Source organism: Syngnathus floridae, chromosome 1, assembly GCF_059516105.1.
Source record: "Syngnathus floridae isolate MCC-2025c chromosome 1, RoL_Sflo_1.0, whole genome shotgun sequence".
Classification (NCBI taxonomy): Eukaryota; Metazoa; Chordata; class Actinopteri; order Syngnathiformes; family Syngnathidae; genus Syngnathus; species Syngnathus floridae.
The window spans coordinates 5,728,509-5,754,107 of NC_142413.1; the positions used below are offsets into that span (position 1 = coordinate 5,728,509).

General features: G+C 45.8%; 4 protein-coding genes across 5 annotated transcripts; 2 read left to right on the forward strand and 2 right to left on the reverse strand.

Annotated features, from left to right (window-relative positions):
- Positions 1–231: 231 nt before the first annotated feature.
- On the reverse strand, positions 232–3,000 carry LOC148403647 (CTD nuclear envelope phosphatase 1A). Its single transcript, XM_088368500.1, has 8 exons — positions 2,399–3,000; positions 1,891–1,957; positions 1,692–1,810; positions 1,493–1,564; positions 1,301–1,417; positions 964–1,075; positions 808–892; positions 232–706 (listed from the first exon to the last, which is right to left on the reverse strand). Exons 1-8 carry the CDS (start codon positions 2,501–2,503, stop codon positions 646–648), a joined length of 738 nt encoding a protein of 245 aa, XP_088224626.1. The 5' UTR covers positions 2,504–3,000; the 3' UTR covers positions 232–645.
- An 800-nt stretch (positions 3,001–3,800) lies between these two features.
- elp5 (elongator acetyltransferase complex subunit 5) lies at positions 3,801–5,856 on the reverse strand. Of its 2 annotated transcripts, XM_088368474.1 has the most exons (9): positions 5,735–5,856; positions 5,563–5,636; positions 5,434–5,494; positions 5,286–5,366; positions 5,001–5,212; positions 4,754–4,923; positions 4,608–4,688; positions 4,083–4,183; positions 3,801–4,003 (listed from the first exon to the last, which is right to left on the reverse strand). In XM_088368474.1, exons 2-9 carry the CDS (start codon positions 5,615–5,617, stop codon positions 3,901–3,903), a joined length of 864 nt encoding a protein of 287 aa, XP_088224600.1. In that variant the 5' UTR covers positions 5,618–5,636; positions 5,735–5,856; the 3' UTR covers positions 3,801–3,900. The 2 variants fall into 2 exon arrangements, with proteins under 2 accessions (XP_088224600.1, XP_088224593.1); XM_088368467.1 differs by having other exon boundaries at positions 5,563–5,849.
- Positions 5,857–5,938: 82 nt separating this feature from the next.
- Positions 5,939–10,007, forward strand: phf23b (PHD finger protein 23b). The gene is made up of 5 exons (XM_088368486.1): positions 5,939–6,443; positions 7,917–7,948; positions 8,028–8,120; positions 8,311–8,854; positions 8,967–10,007. The coding sequence occupies exons 1-5, from the start codon at positions 6,416–6,418 to the stop codon at positions 9,158–9,160; spliced, it is 891 nt and encodes a 296-aa protein (XP_088224612.1). The 5' UTR covers positions 5,939–6,415; the 3' UTR covers positions 9,161–10,007.
- A 1,520-nt stretch (positions 10,008–11,527) lies between these two features.
- Positions 11,528–24,781, forward strand: LOC148403650 (C-type mannose receptor 2-like). Its single transcript, XM_088374920.1, has 37 exons — positions 11,528–11,778; positions 14,189–14,391; positions 14,456–14,562; positions 14,703–14,815; positions 14,888–14,932; positions 15,005–15,160; positions 15,247–15,329; positions 15,731–15,845; positions 15,916–15,966; positions 16,038–16,205; positions 18,286–18,405; positions 18,480–18,587; positions 18,676–18,705; positions 19,056–19,258; positions 19,323–19,429; positions 19,517–19,629; positions 19,694–19,747; positions 19,817–19,972; positions 20,063–20,148; positions 20,319–20,430; positions 20,511–20,558; positions 20,638–20,805; positions 21,058–21,180; positions 21,263–21,370; positions 21,436–21,462; positions 21,537–21,674; positions 21,909–22,052; positions 22,175–22,309; positions 22,391–22,539; positions 22,622–22,742; positions 22,817–22,868; positions 22,935–22,998; positions 23,068–23,198; positions 23,262–23,332; positions 23,397–23,570; positions 23,638–23,783; positions 23,862–24,781. Exons 1-37 carry the CDS (start codon positions 11,718–11,720, stop codon positions 23,970–23,972), a joined length of 4,101 nt encoding a protein of 1,366 aa, XP_088231046.1. The 5' UTR covers positions 11,528–11,717; the 3' UTR covers positions 23,973–24,781.
- Positions 24,782–25,599: the final 818 nt, after the last annotated feature.

Below are 25,599 nucleotides of genomic sequence, written 5' to 3' on the forward strand. Positions count from 1 at the left end.
AACTATCAGTACTTCCATCTGAGTGTTGTGTTGTTGTTGTTTTTTTTAATTAGTAAGACAGAGCCAATAAAGAAGCGGCTTTGGAGCCTGGAAATATTGTTCAGAAGGCATTTTGAAAGGCTCTCAGTAAAGGGAGGGCTGTCAATCAAAAAACAGAATCAAGTGCAATTCCATGAGCAGAGTGAAATGTTATTTGATGATGACAGATATGGAAAAGACGGCACAGCAGTCTATAGAATGGATACAAGCCATGTTTTAATCTGAGGATTTTCAGTCTTATTTAAAAACCCACAAAACAATATCCGAGGATGAACGGTGTCTTGGAAGCAAAAAAAACATTGTTTGTATCCTTTTGGGGGGGAAAAAGGGGACCAAAAGCATATTTGATCAGTGAATCGTGAAAACGTGTCTTAGTATTGTTGAATATGCGAATCCTTTTCATTGCATCGTCAGCAAGAGACAGAAAAAAAAAGTTTAGAAAGTTGTCTGAGAAGATCCATTTCTTTGTCAGGGCAAGGGCTCAAATATAGAACTAAAATTGCGGCGGGGCTAAAAATCTGGCACCCAAAGTGTTCATCCCAACCCTCCGCTCCGACGAGGGGGCGCCGGTGGGTCGTCTTTTGACCGAATCTCTCATTCGGCCAATCACCAATGCCGATGCTGGTGGAGGTTTCGACTGAGGACGGAGCGAACATCGGCGGTGAACCTAAAATAGGCACAAAATTGTTGGTAGCTCAAGAAGATGATTTTTTTTTTTTTTTTTAAAAAGGAAATGTAATCAGTTTTAAAGAACACACAAATGCTTACCTTAACGCATCCAGCATAGGCAGCAAGTTAAGAAGTGCGGTGTCACTGGGGTCACTGAACCAGGACTTGATAGGTATTGCATTATCTAGGGAGCACAGGGATTGGCTTACTTTTACGCTTACATTTGACATCGAGAGCCGGAGATGTTTTCATTACCTGGATGGCTTCGATAAGCACCGGGGGAATTGTCAAGGATGACAATACTGGACAGATCGTCGTGTACGACCGACAGATCTTTGATATAAAAACCTAAATCCAATGTACAATGCTGCCAGAAAAGACACAAACAAAAGATATTCAAATACATACCAAGACAAAGCAAAAGAAAACATTCAATTGATTTTTAAAATTGAGTGCTCCCAGAGAAAAATGGCCATTTTTGGAGAGTGCAGTCATAATATTGGGAGTAAAACGTTACAATCGTCAATCTTTATAGTATTGTTATGATTTTTACAAACTGCTTTATTGGCTTTTGAAGCTTTTAATGCATTACCTGTCTGTAATATCTGCGTCTGAGAATGTTCCTATTGTTGTCCAACTTGTCGGCCACTGCCGAGCCGTAGATCTCCATGCTGGCTGTGAACACCACCAGCTCGTACCACTGGCTCACCTGCGCGCACCACGTGACATGTTCTAATACATCCACGGTGACGCACACACGCACACCACGAGCGACAACACGTACCACTTCTAAAAAGAAGTCCACATGTGGCCTTTTATGTACGAAGAATCGCACCGGGTGCTTGTCAATGACGACCTGAGTGGAAAAACAAGCTAGTCAGTCAGTCAGTCAGTCAGTCAGTCAGTCAGTCAGTCAGTCAGTCAGTCAGTCAGTCAGTCACGCAGAGGCAAAAATCGTGCTGATCTCAAAACGACGTGCTTACTTTGAGGATGAAGTCAGGCGGTGTTCCTGGCCTCACCGTGGGCCTCAAGACCCCGTCGTGGTGAGAGTGGATAAGGGTCTCGTCGAGGTCCAGCACCAGAATCTTCCTCTTGACCCCATCTGGAGCAGAAGACAACGAGCGGCTCGCGTTACACTCATGCAGACGTGCTAGCCGCCTTGTTAGCCGAGCGTATACTCACTTAGTCTGTTTCGGGAGATAGGCGACAGAGGCAAAGTGTCGTATCGCACAGTCTGATACTGGATGATCTGCAAAGCGAGCACGAAATATTGAGAGACATCTGAAAAATATGGAACTGAAGGAGTAAATGCTTTTCTCAACATGTGAATCCACAGGTTGCTATTTTAATCAACATGCATTACTCATGCATTCCTGCAATTTGTGAGATGACGTCGTCATTCCGATGATACTTTTTGTGACATTTTTGTTTGATTGTGCGGTGTGAGATGTAAAATATGTGCCTTGGCTCAATAACTCTTGGTACACACTGGATTAACTCATAATCCTATGAGAAAGAAGTCTTTAGTCACAGACTAACACTCAAGATAGCGCTGTCCTATGATAGGACAACCTACTGAGCCTGCTGATGAGGCCACTAACGTCTTGGAAAACAACACCAAGAGTCCAGTTACGCATTGACAGGCACGTCTCTTCCGTTCAGGTGTGTCTCACGAGCGCGCACGCCTTACCGTCCTCAGGTGCTTCCTAAGGATGTACATGAAGAAGCCCCATATTCTGGACGTGACGCCGAGAAAAGTGCGGATGCCGAGTAAACACTGGCGGGTCTTCAGCATGTTGACGGGCCACGACAAGTCAGCAGTCGGCGGAAGAACTGCGGCTGACGGTCGGCATTAGCCGCCAATCGAGCAATTTCCTGGCAGAGGCGTGAATATTTCGGTTTGCACGCTTGTGGCACGATGAGCCTTAAATGGAGCCGAATGGCATAGCAGGCGAACACGATCGCACTGAGAAGGTCTGCTAATGTTTTGGACCTCGTTGAGCTAAGTGGCGTTAGCTCCCGCTAGCTCGTTCGACAGGGTGACCACCTTGAACCCAGCTCCAAAATAAGTCGATCGACCGCCGGGCACTTTGCATTCAAACCCTAGCTCGGTTCGGCTTGGCTGTGCGCGGTGTCTGAAGTCGTTGTAACAAAATAACTTCCACAGAGTCCAACTTGTGGGGCTAAAATCAGTTTGTAGTCCACTGGAAATCCGGAATGAAACTGCGAGCCGCCATTGGCGACGTGACGTCACTTCCTGAAGGGACTCTCGGGGTCGCGCGCGGCACGTCCACGTGGAAGGAAAATAAACAGACGTGGACAGCGATGCGTTCACTTCCTTCATTCGTTTCAGTAATTTACTACTTAACTCTTGCCCACGTTTTACGCAGCCAGTTTATTTTACATTGGGAAAATCTCACTGCACCAAACAATTGCCACAAAAAATATATAATGTACTGAATTAATACATCATTTGACTCACCAATTTGAAATCTGTGTCTGTTTAGTTTCTAGACTGCGGCCTTGGTGCTCCCGTGAATTTATTGAATGGAGGACCAGATTTCTCCCTGACCTCAAACCTTGTTGTAATAGAGCCGAGATCTCAATAAGTATCTCCACTAAAATATTGTCATCATTTTGCTTCAATTTGCTCACAAATTGATTGTGAGGTCTGACACAATGCACAAATGGCAACAAGTTAATTAGACGTCCTGTCATTTAATCTTCTCTGCCACTTCACTGGTACGGATGAACAAAGATGTAAAATTTGATAATGTGTCACTGACCTACTTCATTTGTCCCCAGAGTGGGCCCGAAACTAGGTGCACACTTTATAAACCATCAGTAATTTTTACAGATATCTTGAGTAATGACAAATAATTGGATCTGCAAAAATAACATTACTGGAGGAAGGTTGCAAAAAAAGCAGGTCAGAAGGAAGAAAGGAGGTCAGTGAGTAAAGGATGCGAGGACAAAATGTACTAAAATACATTTTTATACCTACTTTTGGCCCACCATGTACATAAACTAAACAGAATATGTCCTACATCAAATTCCAGGGTAAGGAATGGTTGTAGAAAACCACAAGACAGTTTAATTTACATTTTTATTATCCCATTGTTCGATTTAATAATAAACATTTTATTTAAAGTCATGAAAACAAAGTCCGTGCTAATAAAACAAATAAGACCATCACACGTCAAGATCGTCATCGGGATCCTCCTGGTCGTAGTCGTCGTTTGCGTCGGGCTCGTACACAATTCTCCCTGAGCCGGTGTGGAGAAGTGCTGCTTTTCTACCAGAAAAAAACAACAGCAGAGTCAAGGTTGTGAAGACTGTAATACGGCAACAACAAAAAAAAAAGTGTCGCTTACTTCTCTTTACTGAAGACAAAGGGCAGCGCTAGGTTCTCCTTAGCCTCTCGCTGGCTGTCGGACAAGCGTAGGTTGAAAGTCAAATTTGCTGTTGGGTCTGCCTGCAAGAACCCCAAATGGGATTTTTTTTTAGCACTAATTCATTTCAACGCATTTTCTCATGGTACACATGAGACAAATTACTCCATTAGGAAAAAAAAAGTTTGATTAGAACAGTAAAATTATGTTTGAGCAATAAAACTTTATTGTTTCAGCCTTGTTTTCAAACTTGTTTCGTTTTGTTCTGTCTCTTTTGTATTACATGATTTACTCTAATAGTGGGGGGAAGAGGCAAGACTTTTGTTTTTTGCATTTAGAAATAGAATAGACTTTATTGTCATTGTACAAGTGATGTACAACGAAGTTAAGATATTCTTACCAGTGGGGGCTGCTGCCATGCGCCACTTGGAGCAATTTACAGAAACGAATTGGGAACATGTCAAGTGCCCAAGTGGATTTGAAAAATTTGAATAAGTTGAACAGTACCCTCTGTTCTTGTGGCTCGGCCAAACTGAATTTGCTCTGTCCAACCACCGTCAGGTCATCTTTGATGGAGAACACCTCCTCCTACGCATCAACAAATACTTCATGTTCTTTCCATTTTTTTTCTTCATCTCATATTTAATACTTACATCTTGCAAAACCTTTCCTGACTTCAAGCGCTTGGTTATCTTTGCATGGTCTCCTCTCGGTCCCGTCACAACGTTGATGAGTGACGTAGCCAAGTGGCACAGACTGCCCACCATACCTCGTAGGTGCATATCGGAATGGAGAAGACCGATGATGTTTCCCACAGATCCACCTTATGCACAAAGGGGACGGAGTTATTGCACGCATCTCGCAAACACAATTGTCATTAGTTACGGGTTAATCGATCACCATTGTTAAGTTGTTGCAAAGTCCTGCAGACCGCAGACGGGCTCACATGTCTCAGGATCCACGAGAGTGAGTCAATGATCAAAACTGCCGGCTTCACTTGTGAGGACTGCTCGACGAGCTGCGTGACTCTCTCCACACAGAAGTGGTCCACCGTAAAGGCGGCGCGCCCGGTCCAGCCCAAGGGGTCGTCGTAAGCGTTGTGAAAGTGGAGCCTGAAATCACGGCAGCACTTTGCATCCTGAAAGACATGATGATTCCAACGTAACCCCAAGTTGAAACAAATACCTTTCAATCGGTGATCCTTTCAAGCCATTCTTCAGCTCATCCTCGCTGACTTCAAAGCTGAGGACATGGACTGCTTCCGTCCTGAAATTCACAGCATGAATTCATGTCTCAACACTTCATAAGATGCCTACAGCATCATGTTGACAACCTGTTCAATGCAGCCTTGATGAAGCTCCATAGAAGTCGTCGGCCAGAACAACTACAGGAATCTTTGATTACATACAGATTTTGTTAGCCTGTTTTAATGTCACTGTAAAGCGTGTTGAGTTCCAAGTACCTTGTATGATAAGAAAGCCTCCAGGGTCAATTCCATGTAGCAGGTCGTGCAACATGGTGCTACAGATGCTAAAGCTAATTATCATACGACAGTGTTACTATTCTTGACACAAAATGGGTCAAAGTGGCAGCAAAACTTCGGGAACATTTTCTATTTTAGGCCCCCGACATACCAGCTCACAAATCTTTATACATCGCAGTGTCTAGTCCGAAATGTTTCGTAGCGTAACCTGGCGAAATGGCATCGGTGGTGGTGGTGGGGGTGGGGGTGGTGGCGGGTGGTGTTGTGTTCCAGTGCCCCACGGGAAACGTAGTTTACTTACGAGGAATTCGATGCTGTTCGCCACCCACTTAAACTTCATTACCCATCATCCTCTGGGGTGAACCATTCCGCCGATAGACTCTACGAGCTTCTGCCGCGCGTAGACCTGTGGGGAATTCTCCCTGTCGTAGTACCCGACGACGAAAGCTCAAATATTTACACATATATTTCTACATATTGGAGGAGTTCCCGGCGCGGTGTACCTGCCACCGGCTTGAATTTAGCAATGTTTTACTGCCGAGCTGTACGTTGGCGGCACGGATTTTAAATGCAGTGGAATGGTACGAGAGACGGAAAAAGTGTTTTTTCTCGCAACTGGACGAAGCAACACAAGAGTGTGAAGAGTGTTCAACTTGTGTAGTTGTTGAAGGATCGTTTTCCCTGCCTCGGTGTTCCAGCAGTTTCCCCGACAGTTTGGGTGCAGTCACGCCGGCCGGGAGAAGGCACAGAGCGACGGCTGCCTTGCTCCGGCTAGCGCGCCTGCTGCTGGTTCCGTTTCTCGGACCTTAAGGCCTGCTCGTCGACGGGGACAATGCTTGACATAATGTCCGAGCACCAAGGTATGTTTTGTGACATTGATGAGGGCTTCATAAAGTAAGCCGCTTTGCTTTGCTTTGAGAGGGTTTTAAGATAGCACGTTCGTCGAGGGGAAGCGGAGCGTTTGAAAGCTCAGCGGCTAACGTCCCTGTTACGTTCGCTTGCGTATGTCACAATTCCCAATTTTCGCGACAACTAGCGCCAAGAATGTTGATTAAAGAATGCAGTTGAATGCCTTCTTGTGTGAGATTTGTATCGTTTTGGATGGTGCTGCTTGCTTTTTGTGTCTTAACGTGGCGTTCGGTTTGTCTTGATAACCGCGCCGAGCTAGCCTATATTGCACAACACGCATATCGGATTAAAGTTGTGCGGGTGTCCCCACACACTTTTCCCCCTACAAACAAATCAAATTTACGTCGATTAATGTCTCTTAAATCGAGTTCGCAAGCGAGATCGAGACCCGTTCCACTTGCCATTTACGATCTCCGGCGAGATTAGCGCGTAAGCCACAAACGGCTAAAAGGCAACTTTCACATCTTTGATGTATTGCCACCGGCGGTTTTAATCGGGACAAACTCGTCGCGATCGAATAACTACGGAATCGGAACGCAATATCTGTGCCCCCGCACTGGCAGGGCTGTTGGCCAACGCTTAGCTCCAAGACAATTAAAACATTCTGCAAGTTACCCGGTCAACCAACCAGCGTCATTTTATGCATTAAACGCTCACTACAGGCGGTGAATTGCGGCAAAATCAACGCGTACGCTCGCCTCTATCGATTCAGGTTTACTGCTAAGCATAATGTTTATGACTCATCCGTTTTTGTGTGTTTGGGTCCTTTCACATGTATTACGAAGAATCCCCTGTGAAGCGATTGAGCCGTTTAGCGGCTAATGCTAATTTTAGTTAGCATGGCTCCCGTCCTAAACGTGAATGCATTTCGACAAATGAATGAAACTTGTGCAAATGGGCTCCAGGGTTCATCATTCATCATAGTAAACAGTAAAAGGAGTCAATCAAAAACTTGATGTTGCGTCTTGACAAGTGGCTGCCATCTTTGTGGAATTGTCTAAAAACATGGAGTGAGCACTTCAGAGGCCTTGAAGTCCTCAAATAGATTAATCAGCAAAAGCAATTGATGACTGAACTAAAAGCCCTGCCCACTTCCCATGTTAACTCTCACCAATAATGTTCCTTTTATGTGGTGGAAGTGGTGTTTGTAAGCCAAGCCACACTGTATGGAAACCTCATGGTCATTTTAACACCGTATTGATGGATATTTTGAACTCAAACTGGTCAGGCAATTGCAGAGTGGGTTCCCTGAGTAACAGATGAAATGAAAAGGGGCGATCATTAATCAAGGTCCAGATATTCTATATGCAATATCGCACAAAAGGTTACCCGGAGACTGTCATGTTTCAACTGGTCATTCTAACTAGACTCAGCATTTTTAAAATCTTGTCATGTTACCACTTCATCTCTTTCTCTGTCTACAGATTCGCTTTTGACGTGCAAAACTGAACCTTTGGTAAGCCCCCCCCAAAAGCTGGACTCTTGACTATTGTTGAATAAACAACTGCTTTGGACTAAGTATTTATTTTGTGTAGCCCCCAGAAAGGAAAAGAAGAACTGTGGAGGACTTCAACAAGTTCTGCAGTTTTGTCCTGGCCTACGCTGGTTACATCCCCAGTCCCAAAGAGGTCAGCTTCAATATTCACATGATTCATGCACAACACCAGCTTAGTTCTCTGTGATGCCTTTTTAATGGTAATAACAACAGCGCGATGAAAGAGTCCAGTCCTTGTGACATCACATATTTCAAATACAGCTGCAGTTGACTTGAGTTTTTAAAAAAATCAGCAACAAAAAGCATTTTTTCCTGTCTCGTAGGAAAGCTCATGGTCCCCGACGTCGTCCAGCTCCGCCCACAGTTCGTCAGCAGACGGCGGCGGCGGGGGCGTGAGCAGCACGTGGACGGACGGCGGCCCGGACATCCACACCATCCACACGTTTGTCCACAAAGCTCGTGCCAATAAGGGCAAAAGCATGCACCCCGATAGCGCTTTGCTGGACAAGATGCGTCTGAAGGACTCGCTGTACGAGAACCAGGCGGCCAGCGCCAAGGCCGAGCGCAAGAAGGACAAAAAGCTCAAGAGGCTGTCGCTGGCGGCGGCTGATAGCGGCAGCAGCGAGGGTGAGAAGCGGGCGCGCATCAAGCGCAGCAAGAACTCCAAGCAGCCCAAAGCCAAGAAGCTCAAGAGTTCGCCGCTGCCACCTCACAGCGACTCGGAGGAGTGGCGGCCCCTCCGCGGGGGGCCCTCGCCGCAGGCCGCCCAAGACAAAACGCCGCCCCATGAGGGCGTCGGGGACGCCGAAATGAGCTCCAGCGAGGGCGAGACCTGGATCGCCGACGAAGACATCATGGTGGAGTCAGGTGGGGCGCCATCTTCTCGGAAGCAGCCGCTCTCAGTGGGCGGGGCCTCTCTCGCTTTTTACACCCGCTTTAGCATGCATGTGCTAAATGGACACGCGTGTGTGCGTTTCAGGCGACGATTCGTGGGATCTGATCACGTGCTACTGCGGCAAGCCGTTCGCCGGGCGGCCGATGATCGAGTGCAACCAGTGCGCCATCTGGGTGCACTTGTCCTGCGTCAAGATCAAGAAGTCCAACGTCCCAGACATCTTCTACTGCCACAAGTGCATGCACTCCAGGCGCTCGGGGCACAAAAAAGACACTTAAAAGAAACAAAACAGCAGCAAAAGCAAATTCTCCCTTTGCGTGCCCCTCCCCCTCGCTAAAGCCAAAAGAGCCCAACATTAAACCATAGTTGGATGATTTATTTAGACAATCAAGGTTTTGTATCCCTGGCAGCCTTTTGTGTCAGAGGAAATGTAAGAATGGGTTTTGTTTGTCTCGAGCGCCTTCCTTAGAGTCATCAAAATAGAAATTTTCACTGAAAAACTTGTTTGTAATTATTTGGGGAGGTAGTTGTCATTGGTAAGGACACTGATTCTTAATGTCAACAACAAAATCTGCCTATTGATCAGAAAAATATTTTTGGTTTCGTCCCCTTTTTGGAACAAACACACACTTTATTGTCTTGCATAATTTTTTTTTTTTCAGTGTTAAAATAAAATAATGTGGCAAAATGTTTTTTTTTGGGTCATCAGCACGCAAGATATTTGAAGCATTGCACTTTTTGGAATGGGGTCGAGGGAAATGCGTTCACGACGGAGCTCTTAGCAATGCCGATGGTATTTTTTTTTTCCTCCCCTCCCCTATTTGAGAAGAACTCGCGGGCACCTCATTTCAGAAATGATTGTATGGGTTTGATTTTGTTAGGCGTGTGTGCGCCTCATGAAAGATAACAAGTTTTTCTTTGTTTGTTTTCTTCCCATTGGAGAATGTGTTGGATGTTTTTGGCTTTATTCTTTGTTTCCCGCGTTGGGGGGGCGGGGGCCCTGTACATATCCTCCTGGACAACTGTACATATGTGAAAGCCAATGCAAAAATCTATATTTTCTGCAGTCCATTATTGTTTTCTTTAATTGTAGTTTAAGAATAATAAAAGTCTTTGAGAACATAATACTGAAACGTAGTGTACAGTTCTTTTTGGGGGTGGTGGGGAGATACTTTTAAAATGCATACTCAGCAGCCAACAAACAATAACGATAATAATTGTACTAAGTCCATTTTGTTTTTCCTTTTTAATCACTTCACTGGTTCTTTTATCTCAAACAAATTATTTTAATTATTTATTTGATTACCTGAAATGTTACGGCTTGTAATTCCGCCTTCATCAAAGTGTCCAAAAGAGCCCTTGGCTCTTTTCAAAACAAATATGCAAGGAATTTTAACTGGTTTCCCGATTTGTTCATTTGTGATATGGGTCCAGCTGCCAGGCTTCAAAATTGTATATTCTAGTCCTCTTTTTCCCGCACATGTCCTACTTTTGAGAACGGTAAAAAGATGTCTGGGGGCAATTTCAAAATCACTCAATTCACTCCATTCCAGGTTTCTCAGTATGGTTCGCAAATGAGTCACGCCTTTCTCCTCAAATGTATCACTTTGCTGATTGTCACTCCGTGTGTTTGTGTGTGTGTGTGTGTGTGTGTGTGCGTGCGCACGCGCGAGTGCGTGTGGATGTAGGGTGGGCTCGTCATCTTACACCAAGTGTTTACAAGCAATGCCGAAACGAAACTGCACGTTCACGGAGGAGCTGAATGAAAATTTCGATAAGAATAATATGAGACCTTTTCCTATTATATTTATATTATAAATATTATTAATCAAAAGTATTTTACGTATGTTTTGCGCTATTCAAACCAATAAATGCAATTGCGATACAGACATGTCATTTGTGTCATAACATACACAAACACATTCATGACCCCCCCCCCTTCCTTTTCAAAAACCCAAATCTGGTCGCCCTGTGTAAGAGCCTGAAAATGTGTACAAGATAACAATCCCATCGAGGAGTAGTCTGACTCATCAAGCGTTTGCGTCCCCCAAAGAGCCAACAAGCCACTAGATCCGCGCATGGTGTGCAAACTTTTGCACTCAAGGCCCGCAAGGCTCAATTGGAGACGTTTCCCCCTCATTTCTCTTAGATTCATTTGCTCATCGTCTCCTCGCTCATTTTCATTCACAAGTACGTCCACTAAATGTATTTATTTTCTCGTGCTCTCTGAAAATCAACACAAATTCTGAGAGGCGTGAATGGAAAAGTTTCTCCATTCTCGTCTGTACTTGAACACAAATGCAGTGACACCTCATTTGATTCCCACTTTGATACTTGGATTTAATGATTTCGATTTACTGTTAAATGAATACATTGAATGACACCTCATTTCATTCCCACTCTCATTCTTGGATTTCATGATTTCGATTTACTGTTAAATGAATACATTGAATTACACCTCATTTCATTCCCACTCTCGTGCTTGGATTTCATGATTTTGATTTACTGTTAAATGAGTTGACTGCTTCTTGCTGTTGTTCACGCATACACCAGAACATTTACAAAGTAACAAAACAAATAAAGCAATCAAAGGCTACAGTGCGTCCGTCACACGCGCTCGCCACTCCCACATTTTGTGCTATGTGACGTGGTTGGCGTGTGGGCTTGGCTTGCCTCTGGCTCGGAGCAGGCACGCCAAACGTCCATCCATTTGTTTCTTCTGACCGGAATCCACAGGCCATTGTCAGTAAGGCGACTTATCGTTTCTCTTCTCCTGACTGAAATCGCTGCGACGGTCAGTGAGGCGATTTTTTTTTCGCCGTCTCTCTCTCCAAGATGTGGGAGGCACTCGAGTGGTCTATTCTCATACTTGGCCTATATTGGACATGCGCGTCAGGTAAGCAATTGAGTCAATTCAAAACAGTCAGTTCAACGGAGTTCATTGCTAAAACAATACCGCTGTCGACAACGTGATGAAATGTACTGTACTGCGAGTTCGCATGACTGCATCTGCTTCTGCTCTTGTCAAAACGTTACGGTGCCTGAGATCAAAACACTTTATTGCAATGTAGCCAATTCTGAGCACAAAGACTAGCTCCTGTAAACTTTTGAATTATTCGGATGCTGTTGCTGTGTACAACTTTGATGACGTCACTCTTGCTCGAGTGAGCGCCATTGCTTTCTTCGTACCGTTGCCAGTCTTGGTCTTTGTTGGCTGCTGCTCTGTCAGAATATACGAACAACTTGACTTTGAAGTAATTACAAAGGGCCCATAGAGGGAGTCGAAATTGACAAACTGTGCCGCTCTACTATGCTCCTTCAAAGGGCACGCTCACTCAAACGGACGAGCGCATCTCGGTGCTCTGGGGAGACCTCTAGTGGTGGATGTGAGAAATAGGAATGACGGGCGACGGACGGCAGGCAGCCACACGTTTCAAACGTCCGCCATTTCTCCACGCCACATAACGATACAAAGTAACACGAAAACAACGTATCATGCAACAACAACCACCGTGTACAAAGTAACTTCTTTGTTGGCCGTGAATCCTGCCGAACTTGCTGAACTTCACATGAACTTGTAAAGCACTACTTTACGAAACTGCGCTCTTCCTAACTAAACTATTTCTTATCATTATTGATATTATTGAGACATATTATGAATAATTATTTCTTACAGTCCTTTATACAACTGATAGTTCTTAGCGCCTCTATTATAAAGATATTTCTCGTTTTTTTAATCTCAATATAATTAATCACTGAAAATGATGTACATTGTCATGAAATTCTAAATGATAAATAATCATTATAATTTAACATAATAACTTCTTACAGCCCTTTTTACAATAAGTGTTTCTTCATGAACAAAAATGTCTCATGAATTATATGAGCAAAAACCTCATCAAAGAGACATCAATAAACACACAAATCCATAGGATGATTTGTTTAACTTGCGAGCAAAGATGATTTCTTGTCTTTGCTATTTATTTTGCCAGCCTTATCTTTCACAATCGGGACAATATCGACTTGATTAAATTTGGCTCGAATCCAAAGCCCACAAAAACAGATGGCTGGTATTGTTTTCCCATTGAAAAGTGTCAGTGCTCAGTAGATAACTTGTGGGCACAACATGCCTGATTTCTTCGGCTTGGTAACAATATGGTTGACTTCCTGTACAGAAAATAATCACACCTTCCTGTTTGTTCTGTTATCGCACACAAAAAGAACTTGCGACACTGTTCCTAATATTTGTGCCATGAGTGTTCCATTTGCATCATCTAAATGTCTTTTCAAAGAATTCACTTAGTAGTAGTTCATTTCTTTTTCATAATGAATTTCGCTCCGAAAAATGCAGTTCTTTTTCTCAAAGGATTTCTCTCCCAAAAATCCATTTCTTTTTCTCAATGAAATTCTTTGCAAAATTCCGCCAGACCTTTTCGAGAGAGACTGATTTTCAGTGCGTGTTCATCTGAATATTGCATTTGCCCCTCAGAGTCCATTCGAGGCCCGTGCTTATTCGATTTACTTGACTGAGCCCGCAGTTTAAAAGCCCCTCTTCCCCATGAAACCCCTGCTCAGCTCAGCTCAGCCCAGCCCAGCCCAGCCCGGCCTGGCTTGGCTTTGTACTTTGTGTCATTTAATTCAAGGAGATGGGCTTCCTGAGATAAAGAGTGGAGCGGGGTCCGACTGTTGCAATGTTACAGTCAATTGAGTTGCCTTGTGCTTTAGCACCCCCCAGTGGTGAAATGTGCGATGACCTGATTTGGGCTTACGTCATTGGTCATGGATATGCCACACGTGCGTGACTGGTGGGTGGGGATCGCTGATGGTGAAGAAGAAGCGCTAACACTGTGAGTTTGAGTTCGATTCATTTTGTCTGTCATGGTGGCGCTGATGAAAGTTACAGGCATCTTTTAACTTGCACAATTGCTGGCTGACTACATCCTTTGTTTGCCCCACCGTACATCTGAAGCTTAATAGCAGAACTTTGGGGCAGTTGTATGCAATCTCATGTCATGATCTATGTACATGGAATGATGATCAATGATGTTGTGAAGAAATAAAAGTGAATCAATCAACCAATCAATCCTTGGCAGGCACAAGTGATGCTTTGATGCAAACAATCAGCAGCTCACCCCGAAATGAAGGACAGACAAGTTTTTGGAAGGGGCCAAAGGGACAATGGGCGTTGTCCCCCCGACAGAATCCTCGTGCATTTGGTTGCCATGCCTCCAATGAAGAGCATCGAGTAAAAACATGCCATCGGTGCGCTCTGATCTGTCCGCCTGTTCTCCAAATTATGCCCTCAGCCAACCAGTGTGCTCCCGGGTGGCGCGGGCACGGCACCAGCTGCTACAAGAAAGTGGCAGTCCCCAACGGTTGGCTGGGCGCCTGGCACCACTGCGTCTCTGAGGGCGGCAACCTGGTCTCGATCACCTCCTCGGACGAGGAAAACTTTGTGAAGACGACCATGGCCAAGTACGACCGCTTCTGGCTGGGACTCTCCAACCAGGTGAGACGGAAGCGGCAGTGGACTCTGCGGCGACAACTGGAACCGTATTCTTTTCTCCCACCAGAAATGCGACAAGGTCTGGTGTCGCTTTAAAGGCGGGAACCAGGAGCTGACCTGGTCCGATGGCCAGACAACAACACACCGCAACTGGGCCCCAAATCAACTCGAAAGGTAAGACGTAACAACTTTGCATGCTGTTGTCAGGCGGAGAGGTCGGCGTAAAGTTTCTGGAACCAATTTTGAGAAGGACCACTCAAGGAAAAATAGGAAAATGTTCCTTTTTTTTTTTTTTTTTTTAAATCTACCGACAGCGCCGACGTCGCGTCCTGCGCCTACGTCAACCAAAACGTTGCTTACAATTCCGGGAAGTGGTGGTCTGGCTCCTGCGCTTCCCCCTTCGCCTACATGTGCAAACGGCCACTGGGTAAGCCTGCATGTTTGTAATCAGGTTGACTTTGAGAGGAGAAAAGCTCAAACAGGGTCTTTTTCTATGCAGAATGCCCGATGTGTCCCCCCAGAAGTGGTCCTGCTGTGGTGAAGAGTGAGTTGCTGCACGCCTATTTGCACCATCTCGTCATGGTTTCCTCCTCAATGTTTTTCTTTGTGGCCTCAGCTTCTGACTGCGACGATGGCGAGGTCCTTTATGGCGATCATTGCTATCTTTTTGGCCCGACTGATGAAACTCAAGAGGATGGTGAGGAGTTCTGTCTCGCCCGGGGAGCCCACCTGCCTCGCATCCACTCTAAGCAAGATGCCCATTTCCTGACTCGTAAGCACCAAGAGGAACCGCCGTAGTCGTCACTTGGCTGAAGCTCTTCTTGCCCTGAAGCTCTTGTTCTCCTTCCTTTCATCAAGGTCACGTTAAAAACGCGGCACCTTGGTTGGGACTTAAGAGGAAGGGCAACAACGACTACAAGTGGAGTGACGGAACAGCTTTGGTAAGTGAATTGCTGGAGGCCTTTGGAAAACTCAGTTTGCAGGCATCCGTTTTGTCTTGAGGCATCGGGCAGCCCATGACACATTTTTGGCGCTCTGATTTTAGAGACAGTGAGGAGGCAGTTAAGATGTCCAGGAAATATCCTGGATGGTGGCTCTGGTTTGTCTTTAGGTCTTGAGGGTTAGTTGCCTTGTGCATGAGACCTTTGGCTCGCCAGAGAGGGCACAACATGCTTCATTTCATTGCAATGTTCATACTACTTTGACTGACAATAATACGAAGCCGACAAACCAAAGTGAAACTTGACTGAGAGAAGGTACGCCATTAAGTGAGGAAATGCGGCAGGAAGACGACCAGATCAAATGCAACACGCTAAAGTTCTGTCCAAAATCTCGTCCGCAGGACTACGACGACATTGGGTACGGCCCCCATGTTGGTGACTGTGCATACGTTTCGAATGAACGGATCTACCTGAGCTACAGATGCCGGATTAAGCAGGCAGTTATCTGCCAAACAGGTGCTAACGTCGCTCCCGAGCGCTCCTTTTGGACGGGTCCCGCATATGCTTATAGCCCCTTTTTCTGCAGCCAAGCGCGGCGGAGGGCGTCCACAGCTGCCACCATTGGTGGGCCAACCTGGTAGGTGTCCAGCACTGACGCCGTCTGTCTTGCACTGTCTTGCGTAACGCCGTCTTATGTCTGTCTCGCAGACTGGACTGACAAATGCGGCTGGTGGCTGGACCAGCCCTCCAGCGACTTCTGCTACCTGATCATCCCACAGCCCACCAAGACCTGGCACGAGGCGCAAGCCCACTGCAAAGCCCACGAAGGGAACCTGCTCAGCATCGCCGACTCGCACGAGCAGGACATTGTACACGGTAGGCGGCCGTGAATTGAAATATTGGCCATGAACAAGTTGTTATGTTTATTTTGCACATATTTAAAACACGTAAATAGGAAAATGAAGCACTTTAAAGTGCCATATCTAAGTCACCCGAAATGAAAAAACAACAACAAAGAATGCTGGAGTAGGAGGAAGCAGAGCTTTTTAGATTCCCACCCTAATCCATTCAACAAATAATTCCACATACAAATCAATAAAACAGAAGTAGACACACTTGAAGGATAACTTTTTGTCACTGTCTTTTTTCTCATGCATGTTAAGAGACCAGATTTGATACACTTTTTTGAGCAGTTTTTACGTGCGCTCAATTTCTCGACCATTGCACAATTTCACCCCACAAACACTTCTACACATTTGTATGGTTGTTCAGCAGACTTTTCCACTCCTAATATTCACTTTCAGGATGGATCCAGTTTCCCTGCCTGCCTTTCCATAAAAAAAAAAAAGTGTCTCCCGCTTGGAAGAAGGTCACCATAGCTTGCTGTGTACATCATAATTTGAGCTGTCTTGTGTTTGATCAGGATCCCTGAGTGACAAAAAGTTTTGTCTGGTATTATAAAAAGTGCGTTTGTATTCTCCTTGTTATTTTTCTTATTGCTTGACTTATTCGGTGTTACCCCATATTCCCCACAGAGTAGTTCAGATATGGCAATCTGAGTAGATGTCGGTATCTGGAGTCCGCAATGCTTCAGAATTGCCTTTGACATTTTTTGTTTTTACATGACTCATGTGTGATTTCCAGCTGATTTTTATTGTCAACAGTCACAGCCGGGAATTTTATTTCGGAAGCTCTTTCCATCATAAGATTGTCAATTTTCCCTTCCAAGTGAGGTTCGACACGTGTACTTTGCAAATCATACAAATTTTCTTTCACTCAAATTGTGGTTGTTTCCATAAGCTGCTGTAAATTGTCCACAGCGCAATAGATGTTTGTTTCATGAGCAAAAAAAAAATGCATTTCATTATTTTTGATGCATTATACTGCATGATGATCGCGTTTAGGAGCAAGGACAGCAGACCCTTGAGGTTCTCCGCATGTTAAGGGCAAAAAGTCTGATCCACAAATAGCTAGCTGCCTGTTAAGTCGCTCCTCACCCAGTCCACTCTGATGCCATGATTTATTGTGTCAAATGCTTTCTTTAGATCTGTGAAAATACCCATCACCTTTTTGTGTGCGTGTGTGTGTGCGTGACGCTCTCTATAGGATCCATTAGTGCCATTGATGTTGCTCTGACCCCCCCCCCCCGAATCCATATTGACTTTATTATTTATTTATTTTTTATTCAACAAAGTTGTGGAGTTTCTCTGCGAAACCTTTTCAAGGATCTCGGACAACTGAAAGAGCAGACAGAGAGAATGGCGTGTATTAGTCTATTTCTACAGTGGTAGTAGCTATTTTCATGTCATTTGGAAATCTAGCAGATGGAAGACATAATGCATATGTGAGTCAATGGTTGTGCAATTTCTTGTGCTGATGATGCACATGTCAATATCATTGTCCTCAGTTGAGGTTTTACTTCTACACCAAGAAATATATGGATTGAGCAGCCGAGTCTGTCTGGATCCTGTTTTTCCTGCCAGCTGGCAGGTCCCACAATGACCAAAAAAAACCCCGAAAAACTATTGAATTCATTGACCCCCGCTTTCATGTTGTCTATCGATCGCTCGATTTGAATACAATGAGCCGGGTACTTTGTGTTTTTGTTTTTAGCTCCGGTGTTTAATACCTTCCTTCCACATCCCCTTTGTATTGTTTTTATATCTCTTTACAGGACAGGTTTGATAGTACAGTAATCCTTCGTTTACCGCGGATAATTGGTTTCAAAACCACCCGCAAAGTAGTGTCACCCGTTTTTTTTAAACATACATTGTTTGTGTATCAATAAGTGGATATGAAACCATATAAGCGCATATAAGCGTTATCATTAGAACATGAAATAATAGTTCAAGCGTAGTATACCGCACTGTTATTGCTGGCTCGGTGTTGATACTACTTCTCGTCATCCTGGCTAACATCCCCCTATTCCTCTCGCATGTTCTCTTTTGATCCACAGCTCTCCTCAAGAGTCAGGCACAAGCGTCCTCTCTGTGGTTGGGCGCCGATGTCTCACTCGATGACGACAACGGCAAATGGATTGACGGATCCTCGTTCACGTACAAGCGCCAGACTGACGGTCGGTGGAGGACGGTTGCATGCTGCATTTTGGAGGAACAGAGGAGCACTGACATCTAACCTCCCTCCCTCCAGGTGAAGCCAAAGAGGCGAACTGTCTTTTTTTGCTCACTGGCAGCGACAACTGGAAGTACGACCAGTGCGGCAACAAGAGAGGCTACGTCTGCAAGAAAAGAGGAAAAGGTAAGTGAGGCATGACGCCCCGCCGACCGTTCTCGCCCCTTGACGTCCGTCTGTGCCTTAATGTCTATCTTTTCTTTAACTCTTGCAGGACTGAAAGAATCTCTGCCGTCTCTTGGAGGTAAGTCAGACTGAGCGTCAAAAACACGTGATCCTGGAGTCACACCATACCAACCAACAAATTCTGTGCTTTATTTTTTTCCTTTTTATTAAGTACTCAGCCACGCGTTGAATGCTTTTTGCATCGTCTTAACTTGTACAGCGGCACTTTGTGTGCGGCCGCGGTTGTTTCTCAAGCAGTGAGGGTGAATTTTCCGGAATCATTTCAAAAAATGCACCGGCCTGAGCTTAACCAAGTCGAGGGATCTTCCAATTTGCCCGAGCCGAGAAAATTACCCTTTGCTCAAAAAGGTGGACTGCAGGGCAAAAACAGGAGTGTGCTCTGATCTGTTCCCCAAATTGTACCCTCAGCCAGCGAGTGTCCTCCCGGGTGGCTCGAGCACGACTCCAGCTGCTACAAGAAGGTGGTGAAGCCCAACGGTTGGGTGGGGGCCTGGTACCACTGCGTCTGGCTGGGCGGCAACCTGCTCTCCATCACCTCCTCGGCCGAGGAGGACTTTGTGAAGGGGACCATGGACAAGGACACCCCCTTCTGGCTGGGACTCTCCAACCAGGTGAGATGGAAGCGGCAGTGGACTCTGGAGCGACAACTGGGACTGTTGTTGTTTTTCTCCGCAGAAATGCGACGACTCCTGGTGTCGCTTTGAAGGCGGGAGCCAGAAGCTGGCCTGGTCTGATGGCAAGACAATAAACCACACCAACTGGGCCCCAAATCAACTCAAAAGGTAAGACCTCACAACTCTGCATGCTTTTTTTGAAGACAGACACTTGGGAAGGAAAACAAAACGGGAAATTAATTTTTCTCCCGACAGCGCCGACGTTGCGTCCTGCGCCTACGTCAACCAAGGGGGAATAGGAGAGCCTGGGAAGTGGCGCTCTGGCTCCTGTCATTCCTCGTTGGCCTACATGTGCAAACGGCCGCAGAGTAAGTCTGCACGTCCGTGCTCACGTTGCCAATGAAAGAAGCAAACGGGTCTTTTTTTGTGCAGGCTGCCCAGAGAAAAAGACGTGTTCCCCCAAACATGGTCCTGCTTTCGTGACGAGTGAGTTGCAGCACGCTTATTTGCACTTTGGCCGTCTTGTCACGGTAACGTTTTTCTTTGCGGGCCCAGCTGCCTTCTGCGACGACAACACCTTCCACGATGACGATTATTGTTACCGTTACGTGAAGACGCATGAAAATTATGACGATGCCGAGAAGTTCTGTCAAGCCCGGGGAGGCCACCTGGCTAGCGTCCACTCGAAGCAAGAGGCCCAATTTGTGTATGGTGAGCACCAAGAGGAACCGCCGCACTCGTCATTTGCCTGAAGCTCTTCTTGCCCTGAAACTCTTCTTGTCCTTCCTTCCTTTCCTCAAGATCACTCGCAGACCTCACAATCTGCTTTGGTGGGACTCAAGAAGACGACGGACGGCGACTACGAGTGGAGTGACGGAACAACCTTTGTAAGTGAATTGCCTATTTTTCAAAAGCTGCACTGTGAAAGTCCAAATTTGAGCAGCATAAAAGAAAGGGGAGAAATGCCGCTCAACGATTGGATTGTTTTGGGCAAAACGTGGGCGCGAGTGAGCCGAGGAAGGGCGTCGGGAGTCCAATACACTCGTGTCGTCCGCAGGGGTACAAAGAGTGGGGAAAAAACACCAAGGGGGACTGCGCATTCCCAAATTCTGTTGGGGAGTTGAGTGGCTGTCAGTGCTCAACGGCGCGGCCATTCTTCTGCAAAACAGGTGCAAACGTCGCTCCCGAGCGCTCCTTTTTGGATGCATCCATCGCATTTGCTGATATTTGTCCCCCCCCTTCCTTGCAGCCAAGCGCAGAGGGACCCGACGGCTGCCATCATCAGTCAGCCTAGTCAGTAGGTGTCCCGCACTGCCGCTGTCTTATGCCGCACTGCCGCTGTCTTATGCCGTCTTACGCCGTCTGTCTGCTCGCAGGCTGGACTGACAAATGCGGCTGGTGGCTGGACAACCCCACCAACGACTTCTGCTACCAGATGATCAGCCAGCCCACCAAGACCTGGCAGAAGGCGCAAGACCACTGCAAACGCCTCGAAGGGGACCTGCTCAGCATCACCGACACCGATGAGCAGGGCTTCATAAAGGGTAGGCTGCCCGTGATTTTGCGTATGACTCCATAAAGAAACTTTTTTTTTTTTTTTACTACTTCACCTTCCTTTACAACTCGAAACGTGATCAAGCTGAGATATGGGCAGCTTTGCTTGGTTGTTTTTTGTTGTTTGCTTCACTCTTTGTTGCAGTATTGTTAGCACTTTGTCATGGCTGTGCCACACCCGTCAAGTCGTAGTCAAGTGTGAGTCGTTTTGGAATGTTGCGTGTTCTCCTTGGGATCCAAAGGTCTCGCCAAGGTTCTGATGGGTGATGACGCCTCCCTGTGGTTGGGCGCCAACGGAGGCATCGAGGGTGACGGCGGCATGTGGACTGACGGATCCCCCTTCTCTTACCGCCACTCGAGTGCAGGTTGGGCTGAGGCGGTTGTCAGCTGCACTTTGGAGGAAGGGATGAGTGCTCAGATCTTGTCTCCCCCCCTCACTCCCTCCAGGTGACGCCGAAGAGGGGAAATGTCTTTCCTTGCTCACCGGCAGCAGTGACTGGAAGCGTGACAAGTGCGACAACATGAAAGGCTACATCTGCAAGAAAAGAGGAAAAGGTAAGTGAGATGTGATGCCCCACAGTGGGTGGACCTTCATCACACGTTCTGGTTCCCGCTCCTAGGAAAACCCCAGCTGCTGCTACATGACGGTAAGTCGCCTTCAACGTCTCTGAAAAAAAAAAAAGACGGAGAGAAGTCAACGGTTGTGCTCTCTCGCTCTCAGGCTACAAGGAGAAATTTTTCTGCCAAGACGATTCGAGAATCCTTGAATGTTCCGATGAAAGCGTCATCCGCGTACAGTCGGCTTTCCTCGGACGGGGGCGTAGCGACGTCTGTCTGAGTGGCGGCAACAAATCAGAGGGTAAGAATCCTCCAGTGGCATTGTTGATTTTAGCTTGCTGTCCTGGAGCCGTTTCTGTCGCGAGGTGTCACACAGTCCAGTAACTCATTTGTAATCTATAATTCAATACCAATATGCATGGACTTAGACAGACGCTTTAGTCATTAACCAATCAAATTCCCTTTGTCCTGCAACAAATTGAAGTCAGTATGCGAATGAAATGTGCATAAAATGGCGCTGTGTTGTCATTTGCAGATCGCTGCAGGATGAAAGGGGCTCTCTCTCACTTTAGAGCATTGTGTGACAAACATCAGATTTGCCCCATTCAACCTACGGGTACGGACCCCTGCCCTGGTGTCTCCAAATACCACCACATCGTCTACAGCTGCGAGGAGAAAGGTGGGCTTCACAAGGAGAGAATCCAACGGATCCCCAGAAAGCGCGTCGGCTAGGGACGGACGGCTGGCCAGACGTGAGAGTGAATGAACGAGCGTTCCTTCCACTTTTTTGTCTTTCCTCAGTGTGTCTTGACAGTCTGGGCATCGCTAGCGGGAAAATCCCAGACTCCTCCTTTTCAGCCTCTTCGTCTGCGATCAATGGCGAACCTCACAAAGCGCGTCTGGGGGGCAGCGGTTGCTGGAGACCGGCCAAAATACGTATGTAAAAAAAAAAGAACCCCACAGCTCTCCGTCTCCGTGGTATCCTGAGCAATCCAATGGAATGGCTTCCGCCCTCAGTCGGCAGCTGGATCCAGGTGAACCTCAATCAGCGCTTCAAGGTGACGGGCATTGTGACCCAGAGGTGTATGTACCAAGAGTATTCTTCCAGCAAGTTTGAGTTGCAGTTCAGTACTGACGGAGAGACTTGGTATCGCCACCCAGAGCAGGTGAGCGAGCGGTAGCCGACTCCCAACTTTGTCATCCAGGCTGTTGTCATTCATTGCAAACGCGCGTGTGTTTTGATTCCAGCCTGTTGTGGGGACGCACATGCTAACCAGGTTCGTGTTCGCCCAGTATGTCCGCCTCCTGCCAAAGTTTTTGGGCCTTCGCTTTGACGTCTTAGGGTGCACGCCTGACGACACCTCTCGCGGTGAGTACCGACGTTTGGAGGGCAGTGGAAAACCCAGCAAGAAACAGCCTTTGATTTGCCCTTCTGACCCGCAGACATCTTATGCAGTGACACAGCCACCAGCCTCGGCCTCGACGGTTCAATGACGTGAGTCGAACCCGCCATCAATTTTTCTTGCGGAAAAGCCTCCTTGTAACTCAAGGTCTCCCGCAGGGTGCGGTGCCCGTCGGGTTGCGCCCGAGCCTACACAGTCTACGGAACACACATCTACAAACAAGTATGTTAATTAGTTCACCACCTGCCAGCAGAGTTCTTGTTCTTTCTTTGAGATGCTTTCTGAGTGCAGGATTCAAACATCTGCGCGGCTGCCATTCACTCGGGCGTCATCGAGAACGCGATCGGAGGAATTGTGACTTTGCTGAAGAGAGACCCACAGAAGGCCTACAACAGCTCCGCCAGGAATGGGATCACCTCGAGGTTGGCTCTCACTGCAGCGTCTATTTGAAGACGCCTGGCTCATTCTCACTTTACTGTCTGCAGCGGTGTCTTTACTGTCGGGAGCGATGGTGACGCTTTGGTTCAGTCGCCGTCTTACACTTTTGTTGAGCAGGGTGAGTAGGCTGTCTAGAATAGAAAGCATACTTACTTCATCACGTGACGCCATCTTGCGCGCAGAGCCGAGATGCTTGGGACCTGAATGGGAGGAGTTTGCGGACTTTTGCTACAAACGTTTTGATGAGAGAAAGACATGGTCCGCCGCTCAACAAGCCTGCTCCTGTCTGAATGCCAACCTGGTGTCCATTCGCTCCAAGGTTGAGCGGGATTGGCTGCAAGACCTCCTGACGTCAGGTGCGTCGCAACTGCTTGATCGCTGCCGTATCTGAAAAGCAAATGAGAGCTCTCTTGCTGTTTGCAGCCCCCGGCGACACGTGGATCGGACTGAACGCCCCGGTGTCTCCCGGCAAATTCGAGTGGTCGGACCACCAGAAGGTGACCTTAACCAACTGGGCTCCGGAAGAACTTGCCGACAGGTTGGAGAATTGCGTGGTCGCCTCGAGCCAGGTGGGTGTGGAAAAGATTGACCCGCTCGCCGGAGACGAGGTATTTTTGCATTAAAATCAATCTCACTTGGACTTTCAGTCTGGCAAATGGAAGATGATGTCGTGCGCGCAACCCAACGGCTACATGTGTAAGATGCCCACGGAGCGTTATGCGCCGGATAAAAAAGGTGCCAATGCAAGTGGCGAGTAATCATATGAATGCAATTGACCTTGCATGATCGTTCTGTTTGATTTACCATGCATTTGGATGGAATGATTTACCATGCATTTTGATTGACTGACTGATGCATTATTATGATTGATTTACCATGCATTAGTCTTTTTGTTAAGATTTACCAAGCGTTATGATTCTGTTTATTTCTTCTTCTTCTTGACTTAACATGTGATATGATGATTTACCATGCATTATTATTCCTTTGTCCAAGTTACCAATTCTCTTAGATTTACCATGCATTTTCATCATTGATTTCTTATATTTCATTTACTTATTGTTAAATTTACCATGCATCATGATTACGCCATCTGATGATTTACCATGCATTATTATTCCTTTGTCCAATTTACCATGTTATTATTCTCTTAAATTTACTGTGCGTTTTCATCATTGATTTCTTATTTCATTTACTTATTGTTAAAGTTACCATGCATAATGATTATGCCATCTGATGATTTACCATGCATTATTATTCCTTTGTCTAATTTACCATGTTATTAGTCTCTTGGATTTACTGTTCATTTTCATCGTTGATGTCTTATATTTCATTTACTTATTGTTAAATTTACCATGCATTATTATTATGCCATCTGATGATTTACCATGCGTTATTAATCCTTTGTCCAATTTACCATGTTATTATTCTCTTAGATTTACCGTGCGTTTTCATCATTGATTTCTTATATTTCATTTACTTATTGTTAAATTTGCCATGCATTATTATACTGTCTGTTGTTTTACCTTGTTTATTAGACCAAAAAAAATAAATAAAATAATAAAGACAATCGGTGTGTCACCTGGTTAACTCATTTAATCGTTTACTGGTTTGGATAGGGCAATTTTATAATCTGGTCAATTTGATCACTAGTTTAATACGCCCGAGGTACGATTATTAGTCAGACTTCCTCATGACGCCATTTGGGTGCATTTTGTATTGCTCTTTGGAACCATTTGGAAAAAAAATCATTGTATACTGCTTTGTAACAATTTTGATATTGCTATTAATGGATAGACAGACCTTGGCTCTTTTCAAAACAAATGTGCAAGGAATTTTAACTGGTTTCCCGATTTGTTCATTTGTGTTATGGGTTCAGGTGCCAGGCTTCAAAATTGTATATTTTTGTCCTCTTTTTCCCGCACATGTCCTACTTTTGAACGCTAAAAAGATGTCTGGGGGCAATTTCAAAATCTTCCGGGATTATTTCGGACTGCCTCAAACTTAATACATGCACAGTACATTGTTAATAGAATTGCCACTTTGTTCTGTTTCACTCAATTCCAGGTTTCTCAGTATGGTTCGCAAATGAGTCACGCCTTTCTCCTCAAATGTATCACTTTGCTGATTGTCTCTCCGTGTGTGTGTGTGTGTGTGCGCGTGCGTGCGTGCGTGCGTGTGGATGTAGGGTGGGCTCGTCAGCTTACACCGAGTGTTTACATGCAATGCCGAAACGAAACTGCACGTTCACGGAGGAGCTGAATGAAAAATTCAGTAAGAATAATATGTCTCATATTATTCTTATCAAATTTTTCATTCAGCCCTTTCATTCAGACCTTTTCTTATTATATTTATATTATAAATATTATTAATCAAAAGTATTTTACG

Coding starts and splice junctions, on each gene's coding strand:
- LOC148403650 (XM_088374920.1), top strand. CDS start 11,718: ATGTGGGAGGCACTCGAGTGGTCTATTCTCATACTTGGCCTATATTGG. Junction 19,259..19,322: donor GGCTGGGACTCTCCAACCAG/GTGAGATGGAAG, acceptor TTTTCTCCGCAG/AAATGCGACGACTCCTGGTG. Junction 21,371..21,435: donor CTGCAAGAAAAGAGGAAAAG/GTAAGTGAGATG, acceptor TCCCGCTCCTAG/GAAAACCCCAGCTGCTGCTA.
- phf23b (XM_088368486.1), top strand. CDS start 6,416: ATGCTTGACATAATGTCCGAGCACCAAG. Junction 8,121..8,310: donor ACATCCCCAGTCCCAAAGAG/GTCAGCTTCAAT, acceptor CCTGTCTCGTAG/GAAAGCTCATGGTCCCCGAC. Junction 8,855..8,966: donor AGACATCATGGTGGAGTCAG/GTGGGGCGCCAT, acceptor TGTGCGTTTCAG/GCGACGATTCGTGGGATCTG.
- LOC148403647 (XM_088368500.1), bottom strand. CDS start 2,503: ATGCTGAAGACCCGCCAGTGTTTACTCGGCATCCGCACTTTTCTCGGC. Junction 1,958..2,398: donor TTAGGAAGCACCTGAGGACG/GTAAGGCGTGCG, acceptor CTCGCTTTGCAG/ATCATCCAGTATCAGACTGT. Junction 707..807: donor CCTATGCTGGATGCGTTAAG/GTAAGCATTTGT, acceptor TGCCTATTTTAG/GTTCACCGCCGATGTTCGCT.
- elp5 (XM_088368467.1), bottom strand. CDS start 5,647: ATGATAATTAGCTTTAGCATCTGTAGCACCATGTTGCACGACCTGCTA. Junction 5,367..5,433: donor ATCAAGGCTGCATTGAACAG/GTTGTCAACATG, acceptor TGTGAATTTCAG/GACGGAAGCAGTCCATGTCC. Junction 4,004..4,082: donor TTTGTCTTCAGTAAAGAGAA/GTAAGCGACACT, acceptor TTTTTCTGGTAG/AAAAGCAGCACTTCTCCACA.